The sequence below is a fragment of the Brassica napus genome, chromosome A3 (genome assembly GCF_020379485.1).
Source record: "Brassica napus cultivar Da-Ae chromosome A3, Da-Ae, whole genome shotgun sequence".
Taxonomy (NCBI): domain Eukaryota; kingdom Viridiplantae; phylum Streptophyta; class Magnoliopsida; order Brassicales; family Brassicaceae; genus Brassica; species Brassica napus.
Genome location: NC_063436.1, coordinates 22,555,516 through 22,582,745, shown reverse-complemented (window position 1 = coordinate 22,582,745; position 27,230 = coordinate 22,555,516). Strand labels below are relative to the sequence as shown.

The 27,230-nt window shown below is 36.5% G+C and overlaps 6 protein-coding genes across 7 annotated transcripts; 5 read left to right on the top strand and 1 right to left on the bottom strand.

The window, feature by feature from the left end:
* The first annotated feature begins 931 nt into the window (after positions 1-931).
* Positions 932-2,256, top strand: LOC106376861 (non-specific lipid-transfer protein 12). The gene is made up of 2 exons (XM_013816996.3): positions 932-1,336; positions 2,056-2,256. Exons 1-2 carry the CDS (start codon positions 996-998, stop codon positions 2,072-2,074), a joined length of 360 nt encoding a protein of 119 aa, XP_013672450.2. The 5' UTR covers positions 932-995; the 3' UTR covers positions 2,075-2,256.
* A 1,105-nt stretch (positions 2,257-3,361) lies between these two features.
* On the top strand, positions 3,362-5,905 carry LOC106448241 (proline-rich receptor-like protein kinase PERK10). Of its 2 annotated transcripts, XM_048776752.1 has the most exons (5): positions 3,362-3,509; positions 3,542-3,798; positions 3,888-4,332; positions 4,894-5,012; positions 5,186-5,905. In XM_048776752.1, the coding sequence occupies exons 2-5, from the start codon at positions 3,670-3,672 to the stop codon at positions 5,639-5,641; spliced, it is 1,149 nt and encodes a 382-aa protein (XP_048632709.1). In that variant the 5' UTR covers positions 3,362-3,509; positions 3,542-3,669; the 3' UTR covers positions 5,642-5,905. The 2 variants fall into 2 exon arrangements, with proteins under 2 accessions (XP_048632709.1, XP_013745611.2); XM_013890157.3 differs by having other exon boundaries at positions 3,380-3,798.
* Positions 5,906-6,438: 533 nt separating this feature from the next.
* Positions 6,439-9,679, top strand: LOC106448230 (receptor-like protein kinase FERONIA). The gene is made up of 2 exons (XM_013890149.3): positions 6,439-6,637; positions 6,772-9,679. Exon 2 carries the CDS (start codon positions 6,798-6,800, stop codon positions 9,489-9,491), a length of 2,694 nt encoding a protein of 897 aa, XP_013745603.2. The 5' UTR covers positions 6,439-6,637; positions 6,772-6,797; the 3' UTR covers positions 9,492-9,679.
* A 381-nt stretch (positions 9,680-10,060) lies between these two features.
* LOC106448222 (diacylglycerol O-acyltransferase 2) lies at positions 10,061-12,015 on the bottom strand. Its single transcript, XM_013890141.3, has 8 exons — positions 11,733-12,015; positions 11,483-11,643; positions 11,295-11,401; positions 11,042-11,197; positions 10,812-10,898; positions 10,645-10,742; positions 10,470-10,557; positions 10,061-10,362 (listed from the first exon to the last, which is right to left on the bottom strand). The coding sequence occupies exons 1-8, from the start codon at positions 11,885-11,887 to the stop codon at positions 10,261-10,263; spliced, it is 954 nt and encodes a 317-aa protein (XP_013745595.2). The 5' UTR covers positions 11,888-12,015; the 3' UTR covers positions 10,061-10,260.
* An 825-nt stretch (positions 12,016-12,840) lies between these two features.
* Positions 12,841-16,788, top strand: LOC125607094. The gene has a single exon (XM_048776751.1). The coding sequence runs from the start codon at positions 15,340-15,342 to the stop codon at positions 16,177-16,179; it is 840 nt and encodes a 279-aa protein (XP_048632708.1). The 5' UTR covers positions 12,841-15,339; the 3' UTR covers positions 16,180-16,788.
* A 5,954-nt stretch (positions 16,789-22,742) lies between these two features.
* On the top strand, positions 22,743-25,347 carry LOC125607196. The gene is made up of 4 exons (XM_048777040.1): positions 22,743-23,127; positions 23,206-23,717; positions 23,880-24,752; positions 24,877-25,347. The coding sequence occupies exons 1-4, from the start codon at positions 22,743-22,745 to the stop codon at positions 25,345-25,347; spliced, it is 2,241 nt and encodes a 746-aa protein (XP_048632997.1).
* The last annotated feature ends 1,883 nt before the right edge of the window (positions 25,348-27,230 follow it).

The window sequence follows — 27,230 nt, the reverse complement described above, 5'->3', positions numbered from 1 at the left end:
ATAAAGATATATCTTGTAAGAGATCTAGGCGAAATCAGAAGAAAATCTGAAAAGATTAAGTAGTATTAGGAAAAATTGAAAATAATATATATATATATATATATATATATTAAAATTTTGATATTAATATCATTATATTAAATTAAATTTACTGTAAGGACATCTCCAACCCTACTCCATATTTTACTCCAAAATTGAGAAAATGGAGTGGGAAATGGAGTAATGAACAAAAAATAAAAGGATTATTCCATTTATAGAGTAATGCTTTTATTTTTTGTTCATCACTCCATTTCCCACTCCATTTTCCCAATTTTGGAGTAAAATATGGAGTGGGGTTGGAGATGCTCTAACAGTTGATGCACAAGATATACATTTTGCTAAGTTATCTCCAATAATGCCTCCAACTCTTAAAACCATTTGATGTTTTTTCGTTCATTAATATTTTGCTTGGATGATGTCCATTTTTTCCTTATCTTTTCCTTTATATCCTTGGACTGCACTTGATCATGATTTTCGATCAACATGTCCAAAATTTTGTTAGTCTCTTGAACTCGTACGAGTGGCCTCATAATTTGTGCTTGGCAGCCTGCTTTGACATGTCCAAATAACGTAGGCCGCGCTTCGTTTACATTCATAACTAAATGATTTTACCTTTGCGGAAAATGTTTTTTTTTCGTGTGGAAATTTGTTTAACGTAATTTAGTCTTTCGGTAATATATATATATACTTATATAGTCAACCCAGTAGAAATATCTATTTAGATTTCTGATGTTACATCTTCTTGAAACTCAACTACCCAAGATCGGGAAAGCAATGTATAACGTTGGAATATGTGTACTTTAATGTTTAATATTACCTTTTTGTATTCATTAAATTTGCATGCATGAGAAACTAAGCATAATTAACGGGTACGCATGATATTCATGAGCTTTCCGAATTATAAAAACCTCGCCGACGATCTCAAGAAAGTAAAACAATTAATTCAAAAACAAAAAATGATGTTCCCTTCAAAGATCACCACATGCATCCTCGTCCTAGCCGTCTACACGGCAGCCCCATCAGAGTCAACCATAACGTGTGGGACAGTGACAAGCACACTGGCACGGTGTATAGGCTACTTGACCAACAGTGGTTCATTGCCATCAGACTGCTGCGTTGGAGTCAAATCATTGAACCAAATGGCTCAGACCACACCGGACCGCCGACAAGTCTGTGAGTGCCTAAAATCTGCGGCTAAGGATATCACTGGCCTCAACACCGACCTTGTGGCCACACTCCCTACAACTTGTGGTGTTTCAGTTCCCTACCCCATTCGTTTTAGCACCAATTGTGACACGTACGTCTCCATAACTTGTTCGTTCGTTTGTTTCATAATTCATACTATTACTTTCTTTTTCGAATGTGGAAAATAACTTTAAAGCTTTTTTTATCCCAGGAAATATCTTAAAAGTTCATTTATACACTCGGCTCCAAAACAGTACATAGAGTTCAGTTGATGAATATGTAGGCACTAATTAAACTACAACATAAATACATAGTTCAAAATATCTTGTATATACTAAAGTAAAGATTACGAAGAACAAAACTACAAACAAATCGTTTCATTTTTATAGTAAATGTCAAATTTTGTTTCAGTGTTATTTCAAAAGATATAATCACATACAATCATTTTCAGAAGAATATATTGTTCTGATTAAAAAAAAAATCAAATAGAATACAATTCTTTGCACATATGACAAAATTAGCTAATTAGATCATCTCTAAAAATAGTTAAAATGTCATATACTATCGGTGGCAATTCACACTCGTAAAAGAAAGAAGTGAAAGCTGGTGATCTTTTATTTTCATAACAAAAGTAGTACTTTTGACATAATATTATAATAAAGTTTTAATTTGCAAAAGTCACGCATTCTGGATAATTAGAATAATGGAGTGATAATCCTTCCATTTTTGGTATGATTGTATGAATGTATAAATCCATTTGGAGTTTCTGTCTTAGTGTATGGTTTCCAGTGTCATGATACATATATTGTTTTGGTATTTCGAATGTTGCAGTATATCGACTGCCGTGTGAAGGAGGCTAGCTAGAGATGTACGACTAATCAAAGTTGCAAGCTTTTAACCTAAATAATAAGTATATCATGCGGCTATTTCCCATTTTATGAGTTCATTCTCACTATGTAATCATCCATTTCATATGGTAATAAGTTAATAACTTCTACTAATTAATAACGACAAAGGAACTCTTTCTCGCTCTGTTTTTTTCGTCACTTTGATGATGTATGTACGCATACCGAAGTACCATAAGGGATATGGATACAGCATCCTGTTTTACATTTGATATGATCAAATACAATGCAGGATATTTTATTTTTATTTTTTACCTAAAACGACATATAAAATCCTAAATTAGCATAACCCATGCACAGACATTATCGATAATTGTTTGGACGTTCAATCCAACGATGGTATACACGGATAGACCGTCCAGAATAATTTAACACCTAATACATATTTTTAAAGGCTGCCCCTTTGTGAGGATTGACCTCATTATCTACAAGATAGAAGCTTTCAAACTATTAGACTGAATAAACTATTTTACATATGATATCCTTAGTTCTGTTTAAACTTGGCGCTTAAACCTAAAGATAGACACGAAGTGGATATCCATAATTTTGAAAGTATTCATGATCTGCCTACTCTGTCCAGATAATCAACTTTTTTGGTTTGTATCCCGATATTCCAATTTTTTTTTACAGGATGACGGATGTCAATACAACTGAAGGGACGAAATATACATAACACATGTAGAAACGATGATTTGGGTTTAAATTTTAGACTTTACGAGATAATGAATATAAATATGCATATTAGGGTTTGAACTATATCATGCACGTTAACCAATACGGCGCCATCCAGACTACCTTAGATGATGAGAATATATGGAGTACCGTAGGTTTCGTGAAACTAGTCTATTGATCTCGGTCGCCGGATCTCAACGTTATAAAAAAAATCACTTTTCAAAAGCGTTATATTTTAATTAAAGAAAACACGTTATATGTGACCGGTTTATATGGGTGGATTCATGATCCAACTCATCACATTAAATTGTCAAAAGAGCTTAATGGTTTTTGTTTCCAACTAAATTTACAATTTTCTTCAATTTTGTTGAATCAAAAATGGTCAACAATTCATAAAATTTGATAATATTGTTAGCAAATGCAAAAATTCATATGAAATAATCCCCTTTTTTTTTCTAAATGAAAGAGACGAGAAATATGGGCCTTATAAAGTTATACGAAACAACAAATGGGCTTTCAGAAACTACGGCTCAAGTAATCCGAAGGTTGCTGCCTTACACTCGTCAAACACAACTTTGTCTCGGCGATTTGATCCAGTTTCAGACACACGACCAAACTCGAACCACCGTCCATCTCCCGACCGATCTTCAAACCAGCAAAAAAAAAACTTGTCTTTATCAATTACCTATATCTCTCAGATCCATTTTTTCGCGCTAATCTAAGCTTCGCCGATTTGCAAATCGCCTAACTCTGATCCGCGTTCGTCTACTGATCTCCTGAGAAAAGAAAAATGCGCGGAGCTTCAAATCTGGGATCGAATCAAGCGATCGAGATCATAAATTAGGGGTTTTGACCATTGGATCCTGCGATGGATAGAAGCTGGGTCTCGTCACTTCTTCTTCTTCTTCTATTGATTCTCTTCTTCTCCAATGCTTCATCTCGAGGTTTAGCAGATGAACAACCACCGAAAGATACTTCGAATAAAACCACTACACAAGTAAAAGTCTTCTCCTTTTTCTTTCTCCCTTAATTGCTTTCCTTCGTTTGATCTAATTGAAACAATGTGTGTTTATGTTTCTGCTTCAGAGTCCTCCCTTGCCGCCTAATGTTGGAGATGGAAAGTCCAATGCAACCTCATCGCTTCCAGCTAGTAACTCCACGAGTCCTGATCCTAAGGAGCCTGATTCTGCGAGTCCACCACCACCACCCCCGCCGCCTCCGCCGCAGCAACTGCAAGCTGAAGGGGAGAAGAATGTCACGGTAGTGTCTAATACAACGGAGGTGGTAAGCCCGCCTCCAGCTAACCAAACAGAGAGCGTGGATAAAGGAAAGTTACCGGAGAAAATGGCGCCGCCTCCAAAGAGTCAGGAGAGTGGGGAAAAAGGGAACCCGCCTCCGGGTAAAGATCCTGAGAAGGTGGATGACGCTAAGGGAAGCTCAGAGTCTGTTGTTGTAGAGACGTGTGCAGGGAAGTCTAAGATATGTAGAACTGAGAATTCATTGGTGGCCTGCACTTTGAGCATTGAGAAAGGTACGTTTGTGGCTTCTTGTAGTGATATTTTTATTTGGTTTCTGTAGAACCTGTTGAGCACTGTTTGTATAGCATTGAGACTGTCAAATGTATGGCCTTTTACTCTATTTAGAACTAAGATGGAAGCAGAAGACTTGCTCAAAGCTATTGGTTTTAACTTCCATTCGGAATTGATATCTTTGGCATGTGCTTTCCTGTTTATTGAACGATGCAATGTCATATATTAGGTTTTGATTGCAGCGTGGAGAGATTTCCATGAAAATGGCTGGACAAGCTGTATTATATAGATACTTGTTTGCTACTGTGGTCTTTATGAAACTCATCTTGTTAAGGACTAAAGTAGCAGATGCTTTACATTATTAGGAAGCCTCATTGCTAAGTCCAAGTTCCAAATTAGTAGATGTGTGACATTAGTGTGTTGTGTTAATATGTAAATGAGTGTGACCTCAGCGACATGAATCATTTTTATAAGTTATAACTATATTCTCTTACAACTTGTAAGGTTTCTGCTTTATTATGTTTTTTTTCTCTTCATTCCTAACTTGTGTATTATTATTGCAGATTCTTCCAAATGGTCGATTCTAGTTCAAAATGAAGGTGAGGAATCTTTAAAAGCAAAAATTGTTCTTCCAGTTAGCTCTTCACCAGATCTGACACTGCCAAAACACCAGAGTCAAAGAGTAAGTGTTCTACATTCTTCTGTTCTCTGATGCCATTGATATAAACCGTTACCTTTGGACATGTTTATCTCTTAAAAGTCTGCACTACTCTGTGATCTTTGATGTTACAATACAAATCGACCTTCTCTTTCACTTATTTGACAGAAACTCTTGTCTCTCTCTCTATACACCAGGTAAACATATCCATTAGTGGAGACACAAACAAAATCATACTAGACGCAGGGAAAGGAGAGTGTGTGCTCCACATGTACCCACCACAAGAAAACACCTTATCCATCCACCTTCCTTCTTACGAAAAGCTAGTGACCCCCATCAACGGCGCCTACTTCTTAATAGTATCCGTCGTCATCTTCGGGGGAGCGTGGGGATTTTGTCTGTGCCGGAAGAATCGCCGTGCAGACGACAACGGAGTGCCTTACCGTGAGCTAGAGTTGAGCGGAGGGCCAGGCGTTGACAGTGTCCACGACGTGGAGACAGCAGACTGGGACGAGGGTTGGGATGATGATTGGGATGAGAATAACGCTGTGAAGTCTCCTGGTGGTGCAGCAAACAGTGCCAGGATCTCTGCCAATGGATTAACAGCGAGAGCTTCGAACCGAGACGGCTGGGATAATGACTGGGACGACTAGTATATTTTTTGTGTGGATGGGCGAACTATTACTTAAAAGATCATTATCACTTGGATACAGATTCCTGCAAAGAAGACAAGACAAATACAGAAAGGTTTAATGTATACGCAAAGCTTTTTAATTTTTTTTTTTGTTTTCTTTTTCTAAGTTGAAGAAATGTTACATTTTGTACCAGAACCTGTTGTGTTTTGTTTTGCAACTCTTTAGTCTCATATTTTGTGTAACTTGTATACCAAGGCATTCAGTTTTGTAGTTTCATTTCCATTTGTTTTGTGCTGTCACACATCTAATCGATTTATCTCTAAAATCTTTGATGGTTTCGCCATATTTCCTGATTATATTGGAGCTTTGAACAACCAGAGAGTGTTGCAAATTAACCAGACAATCTGGACCAACCTCGTGCATCATTTTCGTATTCAACAAAGCCTAGACGAGGCCCATGAAGCCCACACGAGGTTTTTTTTTTTTTTCTGAACACCTAAACAAGTTGAGTTTCTCAAACAAAAACAAGACCCAGTCTTTCGCTTTACAACGAGAGGGCCAGCTCAGAGACGACGAGGGGTCATCGTCACTCGTCACCGCATAGAGAGAGAAAAAAATACGCGTTTTAAAATTCTCTTTGCTTTCATACACATATGAACGAACTGTCATCCTTATACCAAATCAACATTATCCTTGGACGGTTGGGTATGTAATAATAACAGCTGTTACTATCGTCAATCTCCTTATCAAGCTGGCTTCAATTCAACTAGCCCTCTAAAATCTAAACATAAGATATCATTACAGTTAATTTAATTTAAACTAGCGTTACGCGTTGAAGAAGGCAACAAAGCTGTCCGTTTTTGGCGTGTCTTAACCATACTTACCTCCACTATCTCTCATCTTTTAATTAATTCTCTGTTGGTTAGTCCACTTCTCTCTCTCTCCTCAAAATATCTTTGTCTTCTCGCAAATCTCTCCGTTTTATTCGGCTAGAGTTCTTCACCGATTCTCAAGGTATGTTCAACTCCACTCTCCTATTACTGAAACCATTTTGAGTTCCACTCTTTGTCGGAATAAGTTTCCTTATCTGTACAACTTTCCATTTCTAGACATGTAAAATTTCTCTTTCATTTTTTTTTGTCTGATAGATCGAGAAGAAAGCTAACTCTGTCCAATGAAGATAACTGAGGGACGATCACGTCTCTCCCTCCTCCTCCTCCTCCTCCTTCTCATATCCTTATCTTCATCAACCTCAGCTGCTGACTACACTCCCACGGACAAGATCCTCTTAAACTGTGGTGGCTCCTCTGATCTAACCGACACAGATAACCGGACATGGATCCCCGATGTCAAATCCAAGTTCTTGTCTTCCTCCGGAGACTCCAAAACCTCTCCCGCCGCCACACAAGACCCTTCCGTCCCCGAGGTTCCTTACATGACAGCTAGAATCTTCCGATCTCCCTTCACTTACTCTTTCCCCGTCGCTTCAGGTCGTAAGTTCGTGCGTCTCTACTTCCACCCCAACTCGTACGACGGCCTCAACGCCACGACCTCCCTCTTCTCCGTCACCTTAGGCTCCTCCTCCTACACTCTTCTCAAGAACTTCAGCGCTGCTCAAACAGCTCAGGCCTTGTCTTACTCCTCCATCGTTAAAGAGTTTATAGTGAACGTCGAAGGTGGAGCTTCTTTGAACCTAACGTTCACACCTGAATCAACACCAAATGCTTATGCCTTTGTGAACGGGATTGAGGTGACTTCAATGCCTGATCTATACAGCAACACTGATGGGACTTTGTCCATCGTGGGATCTTCTACTGCGGTCGATATCGATAACAGCACTGCTCTTGAGAATGTTTACAGGCTTAACGTGGGAGGGAATGATATCTCTCCTTCTGAAGATACAGGTCTTTACAGGTCATGGTACGACGACTCGCCTTACATTTTCACTGCGGGGATTGGAGTCGTTGAGACTGTTGATCCCAACGTGACCATTAAGTATCCCACAGACACACCTACATACATTGCTCCTGTTGATGTTTACTCCACTGCTAGGTCCATGACCCCCACAGCTCAAATCAACCTCAACTTCAACCTGACTTGGGTTTTCAGCATTGACTCTGGCTTCACTTATCTTGTTAGGCTTCATTTCTGCGAGGTTCTTCCCGACATCACTAAGATTAACCAGCGTGTGTTTACAATCTACCTCAACAACCAAACAGCTGAGTCTGAAGCTGATGTTGCTGGCTGGACGGGTGGTAATGGGATTCCTATACATAAAGATTACGTTGTGAATCCTCCTGATGGTAAGGGACAGCAAGATCTTTGGCTTGCTCTTCATCCAAACACGAGGGGCAAGCCGGAGTACTACGATGCTATTCTCAATGGAGTTGAGATTTTCAAGATGAATGGTTCTGATGGTAATCTTGCTGGTCCTAATCCTATACCTGGTCCGCAAGTGACTGCAGATCCATCCAGAGTGTTACGCCCTCGCACTGGTTCATCTAAGAGCCATACAGCTATTGTTGCAGGTGTAATCAGTGGTGTAGTTGTTTTAGGTCTTATTGTTGGTTTATGTGTAATGGTTGCTTACCGTAGACGTAAGGCTGGTGAAAACCAGCCTGCAAGTGATGCAACATCAGGGTGGCTTCCACTGTCTTTGTATGGAAACTCACATTCTGGTGGTTCGGGTAAGACAAACACTACAGGAAGCTACGCCTCGTCCCTTCCTTCAAACCTGTGTCGTCACTTCTCCTTTGCTGAGATCAAAGCAGCTACTAAGAACTTTGATGAGTCTCGAGTGCTCGGTGTTGGAGGTTTTGGCAAGGTGTACAGAGGAGAGATTGATGGTGGAACTACAAAGGTAGCCATCAAGAGAGGCAACCCTATGTCTGAGCAAGGTGTGCACGAGTTTCAGACAGAGATTGAGATGCTTTCGAAGCTTAGACACCGTCACCTTGTGTCTTTGATTGGATACTGTGAAGAGAACTGCGAGATGATACTTGTGTATGATTACATGGCTCATGGGACAATGAGAGAGCATCTCTACAAGACTCAGAACTCTCCTCTTCCTTGGAAGCAGCGTCTTGAGATATGCATTGGGGCAGCAAGAGGGTTGCATTATCTACACACCGGTGCGAAACACACGATCATCCACAGAGATGTGAAGACGACAAACATTCTGTTGGATGAGAAGTGGGTGGCTAAGGTCTCTGACTTCGGTCTGTCAAAGACTGGTCCTACACTTGACCACACACATGTTAGCACGGTGGTGAAAGGAAGCTTCGGTTATCTCGACCCAGAGTACTTCAGACGTCAGCAACTGACTGATAAATCAGATGTCTACTCCTTTGGTGTTGTTCTCTTTGAAGCCTTATGCGCACGGCCTGCCTTGAACCCGACGCTAGCGAAAGAACAAGTGAGCTTAGCTGAGTGGGCACCATACTGTTACAAGAAAGGCATGCTTGACCAGATCGTTGATCCGTATCTCAAGGGCAAGATCACACCGGAATGCTTCAAGAAGTTTGCTGAAACCGCGATGAAGTGTGTACTAGACCAGGGCATTGAGAGACCGTCGATGGGAGATGTTCTCTGGAACTTAGAGTTCGCGTTGCAGCTTCAGGAAAGTGCTGAGGAGAGCGGGAAAGGGATATGCAGTGAGATGGACATGGGTGAGATTAAGTACGATGATGATAACTGTAAAGGGAAGAGCAACGACAAGGGCTCTGATGTGTATGAAGGGAATGTTAGTGACTCGAGGAGCAGTGGGATAGACATGAGTATTGGTGGTAGGAGTTTGGTCAGTGAAGATTCAGATGGACTCACTCCAAGTGCTGTGTTTTCTCAGATCATGAATCCTAAGGGACGTTAGATAAAACCCGGTACACTTCTACCTTATCTAAACCGGCCTCATCAAAAGGATGCTGGTTTGTATTAGTTATTATTGTTATTCGCTTTGCTGTTATTTTGGATTGTGTATTTGATACAACTACTAGTACCACAATGAAGAGTGTATAAATTATGTATTTATTTTTCTTATACAGAACATGATTAGCTTCAGTTTAGTATTTGTTTTGTCATCTAGAACGCTTTTATAGTGGATGCATTGTTAGAAACCAATAACCCATTATGAGTCAAAATAAAGCAGACCCACTTATAAATAAGTGTGTGTGAAGTGAATTGTGACGCAAATTAGTCTAATGATATTAGGTTTCCCTAACACTGTTAAGTAGGCCCTCAACCAAACATTAGGTTGCTTTTGTAGACGTATTAAAGGAGATTAGTTTTTTTCATACCATAATTACATCGTTAAGTAGGCCCTAAACCAAACACTAGGTTGCTTTGTAGATGTTTCAAAGTCAGACTAATCATGAACTGAACTAGTCTACAACCGAGTTGACACTTCAATTCCAGTGTCTGTCTTTTCTTGAAACTGTTTCATGCAAAACACAAAAACTGTATATTCTCTGTCAATCAATATAAGAGACACATGAAGAACACATGTATAAGCAGGTTTGCTATATTATACACTGCTGCAAACTCGATGTGACATACACAGGTTAATGCCACGGGCAAGGTAACAAGAAATGATTTTAAGGATAATTCATAAAGACAATAATTTCCAATTTCAGAAAATTTGTTTAAAGAATGTTTAACTGCAGATCAGAGTAGCCTGCTCCGGCCTTGTGCCTCTCAAACAGATCCTTAAGCGCTTCCACAAACTGGCCATGCAACTCATCAATCTGAGATACAATAAATACATCATCATAAGCTAATGAAACGTTAAGAAGCAATTATACACACCAAGAAGAAGCTACAAAAACAATATTCAAGAAGAAGATGAGCTAACCTCTTCATCAGTTGGCTGCAGAGACTTTGTAACTTGTATTGGTTTACCAACCACCACATGAATAGGGTGCCGATATGGTATTGGGGATCTACAAAACCAAACCGGAATAGCTTACATCTTTCAAGATTTTGTACGCAAAATGTAACAAAGTATAATACAAGAGACATGCTCTTACCCCAAAACTCCCCAGAAACAAATAGGAGTAAACCTGATCGCTCTTGCTAGTTTAAAATAAAGGTCACAATCCGGCTTCCACCACTTGTACGCACGGGACTGCAGCAGAAACAAAGACACACAAGTTTTGAGAGTTACACCTGTAAGCAAACCCTTTTTGTCCTTTACCTGACCAAAGCAGAAAACTGGAACAAGAGGTGCCCCTTGTTCTATGGCGATCCGCACAAATCCTCTTCTTGATGAAAGGAAGACGTTCTGCAACGTGAGAAAACAGTTTTCAACAAATAACTAAACTTAATGTTGCACAAGATCACAAAGTTAGAAATAGCAAGTCTCAAATATTATACTTTCCAAACATGTCACAAAGCACAAGTGAATCCTACTAAGCAAGCTACTACCTCAACATCATGCTTCAAGTGAAATGTTTCCTGCACACCACCAGGTACCAGGATACAACTATAGCCAGACTCAAGAAGAGAAGAGAAACTCTTCCTAGAAGCAGAGGCGAGCCCTAACCATGCCCACATATGCCTTAGAAACGGCGTGTAGAATATCTAACAACACCAATGCAAAAACAATAAAGTTTAAAGAGACAAATGTAAAGAACACACAAAAGGGATTTTATCATCTATTTGAGAAGCATAAACTCACAGCATTGCTTGCAAGAAGTTTGATGTTAGGAAGAGGCATAAACCCTGTAAGATCAACAAGTGCAACGGCTCCAATGGGCCACACCGAGTGTGGTTCATAACCAAAAACTGCAGTTTCAGGTTCAAAAGTCAAAACCCATCTCAAAAAGTTTGCAACTTTTGGAGTATAGAAAGAAGATTGTAACAGACCATAGGAGCGATCAGGCTTGAAAGCTTCGTAGTCCTCGACATGCAGAGTAACGGGGAAGTAACTAGCTGCGTGCTTGCATATGTACCTAGCTAGCTTAAGACCGTACTTGCTACGATCATCTATAGGGATGATGATAAACAGAGAGAGCAGGCCCAAGACCCTGACAAAAAACAAAAACAGAGGATTTTCATTTTTTGAAGAAACAGAGAAAGAAACAGAGAGAGAGGGAGTATGTATGAATGAATATACAGGAGGGAGAGAGAAGGGGGAAGGAAGAAGAGGGAGAAGAGAACAAGAGCGAGGTTCAAGTAAATGGCGCTAAGGCAGATGGATATGGCGGTGACTGCGTGGAGTATGTTAGATGGGATATGATCCTCAGCTCCAAAGTCTCTGACTTTGCCCATATCAGGCTGATTCTTCGGTTTGTCCGCTTCACAGACCAGAGACGATGGTGGTGAATAAGTTGATCCTCGATCTCTAGCTCTATCTCCCTCGGGAAAACAAAACCAATCTTTGGTTTAGATAACCCCATCATTAAAGAGCCCATAAAAGAAATAAAAAAAGTCATTTATACCATTAGACCAATGTCCTGCATGTTCATATGTATTTTTTGAATACCACTTGGCACTTTAAAAAAAAATAACAACTTGACATTTCAACAACCACTACTATGAACATAGAAAGGAACATTTATTTGTTACACTATTTGAATGAGCCACCTAGACTTTGTAATCAACAAGGATCAAACTAGACCTTCCATTACAACGAGTTTATCCAATATCTCAACTTTCTCATCTTCAAGTGGTTTTAACTCTCTCTCCAACGCGAAGCTGTCTTCCTCTAGCAGCAAATAGCTGCGCCTCAGTGCTCTATACTCTGATGAATCTGAACTAACCATCTCGGTTTGATGCGAAACCGCGTAAACTCGGTCCGGTTTGTTCATTGACGAAGCCTTCTTCCCGATTCTTGGTGGTAATGGAGTCAAAGGTTGTTGCTTTGGGTTATGAATCTTCCTTCTCTTCGCTTCAGAGTTTTGCATCTCTCTGCCCAGATCAAAAGATTTTAACAAATCTTGAGGCTTTTGATACGAATTTGAAAGCCAAAGTGTTCTCAGAGAGTTGAGATCTTACCTGATACACGACGGAGATGTACGGAGCTCCTCTGAAGAAGAGAATTGGGAAAGCGAATTATGAAGCTGCGGGAAGAAGGTTTTGAGTTGGTTTGGGTTTATCTTCGAACCGGCTTCGGTTTCAAACCGGAAATTTCTGTTAATACCAAAAGTCTTACCGGGTTTGAACCACGTGACCCAATAGTAAAGCCGGTTAAATGTCAGATTTGATTTTTTTTTTTTTAAACATTGACAATCCTCGGCCAGACGCAATGAACATCATCATCATGTTACCTTTCCTTCAAAATAGGAACGGTTCGGAATTAGTTTGGTGACTGCATTTTAACAATCCTAGGTATTGGTTTTGGTCTCTTATTCAAAACATTGTCTTTGATTTGAATTAAGTTTACATTTTCATTTGAGGAAAAAGTTCAAAACATGTCTTTGATCTGAGTATTTTAGTTTGGTTTAATACCTCTTATTATGGTTTGGTATAGTTTAGTTTTCGGTTAAAAATTAACACTCGATAGTCCTAACTTGTGGGCTTTATCTGTTTTGTCTACATGCCTGTGTCTTTGTGGATACATTTTCATTTGAGTCTTATGAACGGATAGTAAGCCGATTTAGGCCTTTAAGTCATCAGGCCTTTGTCCGAATCACTACATGTATACACGGTTGAAGCAGCATGGATTGACTTTGAGACAAGGTTCAATGTATCAAACTCCATGAAGATCTTTCTGTCTGAAACGTACCACTTTTTAAGATTCTTCGTACATTACAATAATATCATATGTACCTCCCTTTTCTTTTCATCTTTTATATAGACTCATAGCTCTTGTAATGGAGACATGCCATTATCTTAACTCATAATCTTGTCTCTCTCTGTCAACAATGCTTCGAATTGATTTTAAACCTTGTAACAAAGTGTTCTTTTCCTTTGGGTGAATCAGGGGACAAAGCAATGAACCTCCCCCCTAAATCTTACTCATATTAATTAGATATTTTTCTTAAGGTAATTAATAAAGCTATTAGGTATTAAGATTTTTTTAAAACGTGGTACCTAATAAGTTAATAAGTTATTAGGTATTTTTGTGCGGTAGTGTTCGTTATGTTGCCAGATCATGGATGCAATTCAACGTGACATCCCCACTTGCATATAGACTATAGTATGTAATGAGCGAAACCGTCATTACAGGAGTCTTTAGCAATTATGTAGTGAACATTATTCATGATTTTAACTCTTCATCCATGTGTGTCAAGCTTGACATAGCCAACTTATTAAGCTTCCATAGTGTTATCATCTCTACTAAATAAGATATAGATAGCTCATAACTCGCTTAATGTTTAAAACCAACCCCCTCATTAATTAGTGTCATGTGAGATGTGCATTCAGTGTGTCTGTGTGTATAATCCGTACGTTATTCTCTTGGGTTTCTAATACTTTCAATTCATATGAAACTTAAGTTTCTTAGTGAGAACAGTTGTTTCTCCTTTGTCACTCACTTTATTTTTTTTTCGTTCTAGCTAGCAAATCAATTCTTCTTGAAAGAAATTTACTTTTGACTTGAAGGACTTTTTGATTTGTTCGTAGGGTCATCTCTAGTCTTATAGTTCTACTTAACGTAAGCTAAAACTACAACTTGATCTACGCTGTTTCCACCATTATTTGTAAACTTTACTCCAAATTAACTTTGCTAAGGTCAGTGACAATCTTGAGAAAATTATACTTATTTTCATTTTATAGAATTTCAAATATCCAAGACGTGTATATATAATTGACTTGAAGATAAATTCGATTAGGCAAGGGACTTACACATGCATAACCTTTCAAGTATGCTCAACATGTAAGATGAATTTGATATCTCTCCTATAGCAGACCCTCCCTACGAACATGTTTCTTCTCCATTGGCCTCTGAAGCGAACTAAACCGCTGGATATCATCCGGTTGACCAATAATACCCCAAACCAGAAAAAATACGTTTCAAACAACTCAACTCTTGAAACACACCTTTTAAGACGACGTTCAATGTATCAAATCTTGTGTAGATCTTTTGTCTGATTAGTACCACTTTAAGATTTCCCATACATTACACCGTCTCTTGAATTAACTTTAATCGAATTCGTATACATAAGACCTAAATGATTATTTTCCTTAGATAAACAAGTTTAATATACAAGCATAGCTCTTGTAACGGAGACAGGCTATTATCTTAGTTCATAATCATGTCTCTCACTCAACGATGCCTCTAATTGATGATCATGAACTCGATGACAGCCTTGTAACACTCAATATCATGTTTTAAAACCATATAATAAAACGAGTTTGATTGATTGAATCATGGGACAAAACATTGAACCGCCCTTCTATATCCTAATCAAATATTAGATAAAGACTTCTCTTAATAAAATAACTTACAACATCTTTCTCTTCACGACCGTCTTGGGACAAAAAAAGAAATGTGAACAATTAGTATTATAACAAGTGCAATTGCATGAAACAAAAAAGAGTTAAAATCTGAAATGGTCTGCCACATATGTTTCCATGTCTCCTCCTTCTGACAAGCCCACTCTTACCGGCTGATCAAATGGGAATCACAAAGGCAATATCTAGTAATGGTTTCATCTAGCTCTTGTCATTTGAAGTTAGTTTCACGTTCAAAAACATAGCATTCAAAGCTTCCTTCAACTCCATGTGCATCGTGGCTTAACTAAACATTCAGTACTGTAATTAACTAATTAAATATCCCTATGTTTCCCTCACATGCCTTCACTCATATATATACCCAACTTCTCCTTCCTTTTTCTTCAGCAGAATCAAGAAACATGGCATTTCCTGAAACCCATCTCCATATGCCCGTTAGATCTATAAGTCTACCATCTAGAATACACCATCCTTCTGCTAAGTTTCAAGCTGCTCTATCTCAACTTCAGACTTGCCAAAACTCATCCTCTGATTCTCAATCTCTTCAAGTATCATTATTCAATCTATCTGAGCTTTACCATTCTCTACACCAGCTCAACCACTCTCTTCCCACCGCTCAAGCCGAGCATTCTCTTGACGTGTCAGCCACGTTACTAGACTCTTGTGACGCAGCGAGAAATCTAATCCTCACTCTTAAGGAGCATCTCCTTAACCTTCAGTCTGCACTTAGGAGAAACGGAAAATCCATGGAAGTCCAGATCAAAGAGTACTTTGTCTTCAGGAAAAAGATCAAGAAAGAGACTAGCAAGCTTATTCTTGGCCTCAAGAAGCTGGATGGCTCTGAGACCACCGCGTTGACCGTGTCCCTCTTGCGATCCCTTTTCATGTTCCTGTCCACAACAACGTCGATGAAGACTAATACATGTACTCTCAAATTCGTGTCTAAACTTATTGGTGGTGGTCGTTCATCTTCATCAATAATGAGCGAGTTGCAGAATCTTGATTTGGTTTTGCGTTCGGAAGGAGACAACTCCAAGGCAGTGAAGAAGACTTTGGAGATATTAGAGGAAAGAACAGAAGGACTTGAAGCTGCACTTGATTCTCTTTTCAAGTCTCTTGTCCAATATAGAGTTTATTTGCTTAACATTCTTACAACACACTCTTAGTTTATTAGCTAATTAGTCTCTAGTTGTGCACAAAACATATATAGAAATACATACAAGTTCTTTACTGTAACCCGCTGATTTAAACTACATAAATCAAAGTCTTCGTAATACCCACGAAACTCATCTCTAAGAGTAAGAGGGCAAAGTCAGGGAAGGGAAGGTACAAGGATGTTTTTGTTACTTTGTTTAGAGTTCTGTCCGTACTTCTCTTGCGAGTATATTATGCAAATAGCTGACATGTCAGTCCAGCATTGGTAGATGCACCTTCCCTCGTGCACATTATTTGTTTAAGATTAAATCTTAACACCATCACTAATGATAAAGTCATCATTGTTATCATCAAGATCTTTAGTTTCGGATGATCTAGTGGTTGCAGTTAATCGATAATTTTTTAATGAATAATAAGAGGGCGAGAGGAGTGGATCTTTGATTCCTCTTGTCCCCACACACCGGTACATGCAACAGCTCAAATTTGCTAAGATGTCGGCCCCTTTCCAATTTTATATATCAATCAAGTAATCATAAGATAATAAATAATAATGCACATTTATAAATAACTAAAATAAACGAGTTTTTTTTTGTATATCCTGGTTTCCATTATTGTTTTCTCTAAATGGATGCATGTACAAATCCTTACTAATAAAAGGAACCTTTTGAGGCTCCATAGAGCGTCCACATCAGCAAAAAAATCCTCTCCCGAAAGATGACACGTGGCATAAAATATAGTTTTACATTTTAATATTACTAATTTTTGAAAATTATAAATAATATGTAAACAAACATCATAAAAATGGAAAAACTACATTAAACATATGTAAAATTACCATTTTTCACTTAAAAAAAAAGACGGCATATCTCCATAATGTAACATTACCGTTTTATAAAAAAAACAAAAAACAACTAATAAAAGGAACCTTTTGAGGCTCCATAGAGCGTCCACATCAGCAAAAAAAATTTCTCCCGAAAGATGACACGTGGCATAAAATATAGTTTTACATTTTAATATTACCTTACTAATAAAAGGAACCTTTTGAGGCTCCATAGAGCATCCACATCAGCAAAAAAAATTTCTCCCGAAAGATGACACGTGGCATAAAATATAGTTTTACATTTTAATATTACTAATTTTTGAAAATTATAAATAATATGTAAACAAACATCATAAAAATGGAAAAACTACATTAAACATATGTAAAATTACCATTTTTCACTTTAAAAAAAAAGACGGCATAGCTCCATAATGTAACATTACCGTTTTATAAAAAAAACAAAAAACAACTAATAAAAGGAACCTTTTGAGGCTCCATAGAGCGTCCACATCAGCAAAAAAAATTTCTCCCAAAAGATGACACGTGGCATAAAATATAGTCTTACATTTTAATATTACTAATTTTCGAAAATTATAAATAATATGTAAACAAACATCATAAAAATGGAAAAACTACATTAAACATATGTAAAATTAACATTTTTCACTTAAAAAAAAAACGGCATATCTCCATAATGTAACATTACCGTTTTATAAAAAAAAACAAAAAACATTATATATAATTTAGAAAATAATAAATATATTTAAACATACAACATAAAAAATAGAAATACTTCATTAAACATATGTAAGATTACCATTTTACATATTTATTTTTAAAAAATAATATGTAAACATACAACATAAAAAATGGAAAAACTACATTAACCATATGTAAGATTACCATTTTTCACTAAAAAAACGGTTTATCTCCATAATGTAACATTACTATTTTGTAAAAAAAAAACATTATATGTAATTTCGAAAATAAAAAAATAATATGTAAACATACAACATAAAAAATAGAAATACTACATTAAACATATGTAAGATTATCATTTTACATTTAAAAATAACAATAATATGTAAACATACAACATAAAAAAATGGAAAAACTACATTAAACATATGTAAGATTACCATTTTTCACTAAAAAAACGGCTTATCTCCATAATGTAACATTACCATTTTATAAAAAAAGAAAAAAAACATATATATAACTATTTGACTATTTGTCCAAGTTCTTCTATTAAACATTGTCGTTTTACATTAAAAATGGAAAAATACATTAAGATTTAACATCTATCTTAAAATATAAAATATAGATATTAACTAAATATAAAGTATAAGAAAGAGAAATACTCAATATATAGAAAAATAATAAGTAAATATTATAAATATATAAATATATCAATTATATGTACAATAATAAGTAAATGCACAATTTTTTAAAAATGGAAAGAGTACATTAAATATCAAACATATATATTAAAATGTAAAATATAGATATTAAGTAAATAGAAAGTATAAGAAAAAGAAATACGCAACTTAAAAATAATGGAAAAAGTATATTAAGATTTAAACATCTATCTTAAAATGTAAAATATAGATATTACGCAAATGGAAAGTATAAGAAAAGGAAATACACAATTTAAAAAAATGGAAAAAGTACATTAGTATTTAAACATCTATCTTAAAATTTAAATCTATCTTAAAATATAAAATTATTAGTAAATAGAAAGTATAAGAAATAGAAATACACAATATAAAGAAAAACAAATAATAAGTAAATATATAATATAAGTAAATACCCAATTTAAAAATGGAAAATTACATTAAGATTTAAAAATATATCTTAAAATTTAAAATATAGATATTACGTAAATAGAAAGTATAACAAATGAAAATATACAATTTAAAAAAAAATGGAAAATGTACATTAAGATTTAAACATCTATCTTAAAATGTAAAATAGAGATATTAAGTAAATAAAAAGTATAAGAAATGGAAATACATATACAGGAAAATAAATAATAAGTGAATAATGTAAATATATAATATATAAATCATATATATAATAATAAGTAAATACACAATTTTTTTAAAAAATGGAAAAAGTTCATTAAGCATTAAACATCTATCTCAAAATGTAAAATATATAATATAAAAGTAAATACACAATTTAAAAAAATGGAAAAAGTATCTATCTAATATAAAATATAGATATTACGTAAATAAAAAATATAAGAAATGGAAATAAACATTTAAAAAAAATAGAAAAAGTATATTAAGATTTAAACATCTATCTTAAAATGTACATTTATCCTAAAATGGTAATAAATTATATAAAAATAGAAATACCACATTAAACAAAAAAAAATGTATGGTTTTACATAAAAAAAGTCCCTATAAAACTCATTATTCCATCAACATCAACCTCACACTATCAAGGAAAACTTCAAAGCACTCGGGCAAAAAAAGGTTTCACCATCAACTCTTGCCGTCCCAAAAACCTTTAATGACCTTGAATGAGATTTTTTATAATAACAAACTTTTTGTTAGATGGATTCATTGTTGGGAAAACCGCAACTTCCAAAATCCAAACTTATTCATGGGAATTGAATTGCTTTTCATAGATTCAAAGGTATTCTTACAAATTTAAATTAATCTAATCTATAATTTTATTGTTAATATTCATACTAACTTTTTCATGATCAAACCATTACAGTTAATAACCATTCAAGCGTTTATCTCGAACCACTTCTTTCCTCGCCGAATCAGGTATTGGTTCATGTTGGTTTAGTATTGTTTTTGGTTTATTAACCGGTTTAGGATGGTCCTATTGTAAATATAATTTAAGTTGGTTTAGCATATACTATGCTTAAAATAACTTAAATTAAATAATAGTAATATTATGCTTAAAATATAATTTTAGAGAGTTTTCAAATATAGTTTACAGAACATTATAGGTTATGAATTTAATTTATTAAATTTGTTTATTACTTAAAACTATTTTTTTTTTTAAACATACTGAGTTATAAATATCAATGATGGATTGGTGAGTATAACATGAAGACAAAAATATAAATATCTGATTTTCAAGATAAGAAATTCAGCTTTTATTGAGTTACTCAATATATAATATCTTAAAAAGTTTTTTTTAAATATACATAATTTATATATATAGATTAATCTTCCAAACTTAAACTATTATATTATATATGAATAATGTTTTTAAATAAAAACAATTTCTAATTAAAAAAAAAAATAAAAACAACAAATGGTTATTTTCAAATAATGGATGTAATTTACATTATACTATCATTTAACAAGTATTAGATACGTTTTGATATATCATTATTTTCTATGTCAAGAAAAAAATAAATTGTTAAACATCAATATCATCTAGGTTAAGTATACGAACATCACAAATTCAAACATCACAAAAAATATTTACATAAACATTATAATACAATAATTTAATCAAAAAATACAATTCAAAAAAAAAAATTCAAAATATTTGTTATATACTTAATATTTGAAAATTAAAGATATTTTTGCTAAAATTGTACTTACCTTGCCAAGGAGATCGACCATCTTATTACGGATCGATCGATTGTTGAGCATGTTGTCGATCCGAAAATACTCTGCAGTTTAATTAAATATCTAAAACACTTATTCCAACACTCAACATATAGTTTTGCTAAATATGATAACTAGATAGCCAACAAAATTACAAAAAAAATATTTAAATAGTAAAAAATATGTTAGTTTAACATGTTAAAATTTAAAAATAAATTTTAATTATGACATGCATCTTAACATTTATATAAATATATATCATAGCCTAAATATAAATAATTTAACAACTTAAATTAGAAAAAAAATAAAAATCCCGAGCGTAGCCCGGGTTAATCCCTAGTGTTATAAAGGATAACTAATAATATATCTAGACAGCTAACACAATTTTCAGTGTAGGGAATATTAAATCTCATTTATTTATTATTTATGCCATCAATTGTTTTCGTATATATGTTAAAATGGTTTATAATCATAATAGAAGTTCTCAAAATTAATTAGGTGTACATTCTAACACCTTTCTAACAGAAAATTGATATGGCAAGTATGCTAGAACACCCATATCAATATATTTGATCTCATGAGTGTATTTCATTCATAATAATATTAAAAATAAAAATAAGAAAATAATTTGAACCAACAAAAAGAGTGTAGAAAAGGGAGAAAATCTTTCTTATGAGAAACTCTCTTGCTATGTGTCCTTTTCATCCGTATATTTACTTGTATACATTAAATTTTATTTACATAGATAAATTTTATAAAAAAATCATCTATAAATATTGACAGACTCAGATTGAGAAATTTCCAGTAGTGATGCTCTTATGACCTATTAGCTATTTCATTTGAATTTTATAAGTCACCTTTCTAAGTAACAAAAATTGACTCATATATCAAAAGCTTGGTTCTATTTTTGTATACCCAATAGATGGAGAAAGCATGGGTGGATGAATAAAGGGAAGTTTACTAGAATGTTACATATTTTAGGTGTATTGACTAGAATGATACAGATCTTTTTTTTATTACTAGAATATTTTCGATACCAAGCGTACCCTTTTTTTACGTTATGAGAAAAAACGTATTTACGAGAATGCCATTACTTTTCGCTGCCACGTAGGCAAAAAACCGGCGCCACGGAGGAATTCGCGTCCGTATTTTCATTAAGTCAGCTGTTAAGCGATAGATACGTAGTTACGGCCGATTTATCTTTACGTTACGGCTGACTTAATACATACGACTGACTTAAGTGAAAGTGGCTGACTTAAAACTATAAGTCAGCTTGCCGATACAACTGATTTACAGAAATCCGGCTGAGTTATGTGACCACGGCTGACTTAATGATACAAATGACGGCTGACTTATACATTGGCGGTTTGATTTCTGGAAAATTTGGCTGAGTCGTGGTTAAGAAATGGCTGAGAAACTTTTTTTCAGCTGAGTAAAGGAACATGGATGGGCTGGGTTATTGAAGCCACGGCTGAGGTATGGGATGCTGTTACGACTGGGTTTGTATTAGTCAGCCGTTAAAGCATGGATAAACAGTAAACTCAGCTGCTTTGCGGCTGACGTATGAGCGAAAGATTAATTACTAGAATGTTCTCGTTTGATGGCTGATTTACGTAACGATACGGCTGACATATGGTTGTTCATCCTTATTGCGGCTGACTTACTGTCAAAAGATTAATTACTAGAATGTTTCCATGTATCGGCTGACAAAGTGTAAAAATGATGGCTGACTTATTTTGGCTGAGTTACTGATTTGTTTGTCGGCTGATTAACCGATGTTCCATGTCATCTGCCATGTCATCAACTCGGATTTGACATGTCATCACTAACGGTCGCCCAATTTACAACTGAGTTACGAGACCTTTCAGTTGTCTTCTTCATCTTATTTTTGAATGATTACACAGCCTTTCTTTTCTTCTTCATCATCTCAGTTATCTATCCTCTTCATCTTTCTCATATGGTAATGGATCCCGTTATTATTATTTCCGGTAAATGGATTATGAAAAAACGATATGTATTCAACGTCGACAGTAGAGGGTGTAGAGTTCTTCATTTAGGTGAGAAAACTAAACTTGAAGATTTCACAAAGTCTGTCATCGATGATTACGGTTTGAATGATTTGAAGGTTCATATTCTGCTTAGCTACATGTTTTCGAATAAAACATTGAAAACAATGGCGCACAACACTCCACCAGTTTACGTGTCCAACACTCGACAATTGCAATGTTTTCTAAGCTTAAAGAAAAGCGAACAACTACGTCTCTGTGTGGAGATTACAGAGAAAAAGGATGACAGCTCAGACGTAGAAGCTTCAGAAGAAGAAGCTTCAGAAGAAGAAGCTTCAGAAGAAGACGCTTCAGAAGAAGACGCTTCAGAAGAAGACGCTTCAGAAGAAGACGCTTCAGAAGAAGAAGCTTTAGAAGAAGAAGCTTTAGAAGTTGAGTCTATAGAGAATGGGAGTTACGATGGTTGCAGTTTGGAGGATGAACAAGATGAAATTGAGAATGACTGCTTTAGTAACGTTGAAATACACGACGTAGCCGGAGAAGATGAAATAGGCAAAGAAAACGAAGAAGATGATGAATTTGAAAGTCGATTTGATATGTTCGATGACTCGGACGGTGCGTCATCTGAAGATGATAACTTCAGCACATACGGTGAGTCTCCTATCGAAGAAGACGAAGATTCACCAACGCTACCTTCGAAGAAGAGATATCAGAACTTCTTGATGAGCGAATCTAAAGGGAATCTGGAGGTTTTGAAGTTGGAGATGTCGTCGTTAGACCTTGCGGTAGGACAACGATACTTGACTAAAAAGCATTTGAAGAGACGACTGAAACTTTTTACAGTGAGGCATCAATTTGATTTTGATGTAGAAATATCAAACCTGACAACATACGTTGTTAAGTGTTGGGTTGATGGATGTACATGGAGAGTTCGTGCATCTACCGAAGGATTGTCCCCGCAGTTTTATATTCGTATTTACGACTCGGATCATGCATGTTCTGTAACTGAGCGTTCTAATCGATCTCGAAATGCAACACCGGATATTTTAGGAGAGTTGTACAAGAACTTTCTCGGCGACGTTGGTCCGGCCGTTCGCCCTGAGAGTGTCGGAATAGCTATCACTAAGCAGTTTGGTGTAAAGGTAATTATGTTGAAACGGCTGAGTTATGGTAGAGTATAGGCTGGGTTATTTTATGTTAGAAATGGCTGAGTTACAAAACTATGGTTGAGTTATGTTTACGTTGTGACCGTCTTAATGATATGATGTGGCTGAGTTATGTAAATTGTTTTTTCATGTGAGCAGATGGAATATTGGAAATCACACCGGACGCTTAAATGTGCAAGGGAAATCGATGAGGGCACACCTGAGTGTGGTTTTGAACTCTTGCCTTCTTACTTATACATGATAAGAAGGGCAAATCCGAATACAGTTACGCGTCTTCAAATCGATGAGCTTGGAAGATTCATGTATGTGTTTCTTGCGTTTGGTGCGAGCGTTAATGGGTTTCCTTTCATGCGCAAAGTTGTTGTCGTCGACGGTACGTTTCTTAATGGTAAATATAAAGGGACGCTACTCACAGCACTAGCTCAGAATGGTAACTTTCAGATTTTTCCAATAGCCTTCGCAGTGGTTGACACTGAAAATGATGATTCGTGGAATTGGTTTTTTACGCAACTAAAAGTGTTGATTCCTGACCAGGAGGGTCTTGCGATAATATCAGATAGGCATAACTCGATAGGGAAAGCAATTACAAATGTGTATCCGTTAGCTGCTCGTGGAATATGCACCTATCATTTGTATAAAAACATATTGGGACGGTACAAAGGAAAAGATGTATTTCGGCTGGTGAAGAAAGCGGCGAGATGTTTTAGAATGTCTGACTTTGATATGATTTTCGAGGAGATTGAAGCACTTAATCCTGATCTCCACGGCTACCTCGAAAGAGCTGATGTCAGACTGTGGACACGTGTTTATTTCCCAGGCGAGAGGTACAATTTGATGACTACGAACATAGCGGAATCAATGAACAGAGCATTATCGCATGCTAGAGGTCTTAACATTGTTCGAATATTGGAATCGATACGGGTTATGATGACCAGATGGTTTGCTGAACGAAGAGTGGATGCCAGATCGCAGTCAACCACACTCACGCGCGGTGTGGAGAAACTATTACAAGTAAGTCAGTCGTAACAGTAAAATAAGTCAGTCTTTAAATCTAATAAGTCAGTCGTTATATTGCATAAGCCAGCTTTATAAATAATAAGTAAGCCGTTTCACGAATATTGGGTTTTGTTAATAGGGACGTGTAAGTGCCTCCCGGGATTGGACGGTTCAAAGGATTGATGACCATCACACTGAAGTTAAATATGGCGCTGCTGGCGAGTCTTTGAATGTTGTTAATTTGGTTGAGCGAAAGTGCACATGTCGGCGTTTCGATGTCGAGAAAATACCATGTGTACACGCAATCGCAGCTGCAGAGGAAAGAAATGTTTCTCGAATATCACTGTGCAGTCCTTACTATAAAAGCACTTATTTAGCTAGCGCATACGCTGAATCGGTCATGCCGGTTGACTCAGCGCTACCTGTTCCAGATAACGTGGCTAACGTACAGTGCTTTCCACCGTTTATTCGTCAACAACCGGGAAGACCTAAAGAAAATAGGATGAAATCTGCTTTAGAAGTTGCACTTGCAAACAAACGTCCTAGGAAAGAGCACATATGTTCTCGTTGCAGTCAAAGTGGACATAATGCGAGAACTTGTCCGACATAAGCAATTGCTTTTCATGTTGTTTTGAAATACGGCTGGGTTTTGTGTTGTAATACGGCTGGGTTTTGTGTTGTAATACGGCTGGGTTTTATTTTCATTGATTTGCACAACGGCTGGTTTATTATTTGTAATACGGCTGGGTTTTGTGTTGTAATACGGCTGGGTTTTTTTGTATTGTGGTTGGGTTTTTATTTTCATTGATTTGCCCGCTTCCCATTACTCAAGAGAGACACAGACATCGAAAAACGAAATGTCCGTACTTAATTGCCCTACGTTACGTAATAGCCCCTACGTAATTATTGATTATAAAGTGGAATACGAAAGTAGCGAATTAAATTAAGAGAAATTAATCTTCATTGGCTGAGATAATGTTACTCACACGCCTAATAATTGTCGTGATTTCTAAAGAAAAATACTCAGCGATATGCTAGACAAAGAAAAATAATAAGTCAGCCGTAATATAATGAATTAAATATATAAGTCAGCCTTTATAGAATATATAATTCAGCCGTAATAAAGACTTACATTATCAAACACCCATCCATATTCTTTGTCAGGCCACGGTCTTTCATGCATGAGTATGCTGTAGAAGTCACTCTCATGATCAGCTGAGGGTTCTTCTGGTTTATCTTTAGGTGCTGGTGGTTTGGGTGGAATTGCCTTAATGTGTTGCTTCAGTTTTTCCAGTCGCGCCGGATCAACAGGTGCGCAAGGGTCGTATATTGCTGATGAAGGCGTAATGTTCTTCCTCATGCAAGTCGTCTGTCCATTGTCTCCAATGTACGGAAAAACTGGTGCTGAATCAAGGTTTGTCAATGAAAACCCTTGTGGAGATAACTTAACTGATTTCTCCCGAAGTTCCTTTACCACGGAAGATCTAATCAATTCAGCTGGCTCGACATCAGACTCCGGCGCCAATGCGTTATCTTCCGCAATAACTTCGTCGTTCGTCACAACACATTCCTCTTCTTCTTTCTTCTTCTTCGGTAACTCAGCCTCTTTTTCCTTCTTTTTTTTCTGCAACTCAGCCTCGTCTTCCTTCTTTTTCTTCTGTAACCCAGCCTCTTGTTTCTTTTGTAACTCAGCCGCTTTTCTCTTCTGTTTCTTCTCCTCGTTCTCTTTTTTCTTAGCCTCTTGCTTCTCCTTCCTCTTCAACGCAGCCTCTGCCCGCTGTGCTTTTTTCTTATCCTCGATAGCCTCATCCTTTACAGTAACAGTACGCTTGGCCTTGCCCCGTAAGCCGCGTCCATAGGCTGGAACGTTGGCATCCTTACCATCCTTAGCATCCTTAGTAATCTTTGCAGGAGAAACACTGATGAAATCAGTTTCATTAAAATCATCACCCAAAATCCTTCTCACCACTGTATCCTTCTCAAGCTCCGCATTCTTCTTTGCAGGGGTCTCAGATAACGCTGGACTTTTGACTGACTTCTGCTGTTTCTGCTGCGCCGGCACCGGACTTTTGACAGCCTTCTCCTTCCACTGCGGCGGCACTGGACTTTTGACAGCCTTCTCTTTCTGCTGCGGCGGCTCTGGACTTTTGACAGGCTTTTTCTGCTGCCGCGGTTCTGTCACTGGAGTTTTTACAGACTTCTCCTCCTGGGCCTGCGGTTCTACCACTGGACTTTTGTCCGACTTTTCCGGTGGCGACCTCCTACGAGGTGATGATGTCACCGATAAAGATTTTTCTACGCCGGCGGAGGAGAGTTTAGCATCGTTGTCGGGAATTTTCCTTTCCCCCAAAACTTTCAGACTCTGCTGCACTACAGCTTTCACCACGTTATCTAGGGTCTTCTCGTCCATCACTGGCCGGTTCCGGTCAAAATCGTAAGCGTCAAATTTTGCTGAAATATTCTGCAGAGCACTCACAAGATTCGTCAGAGTCG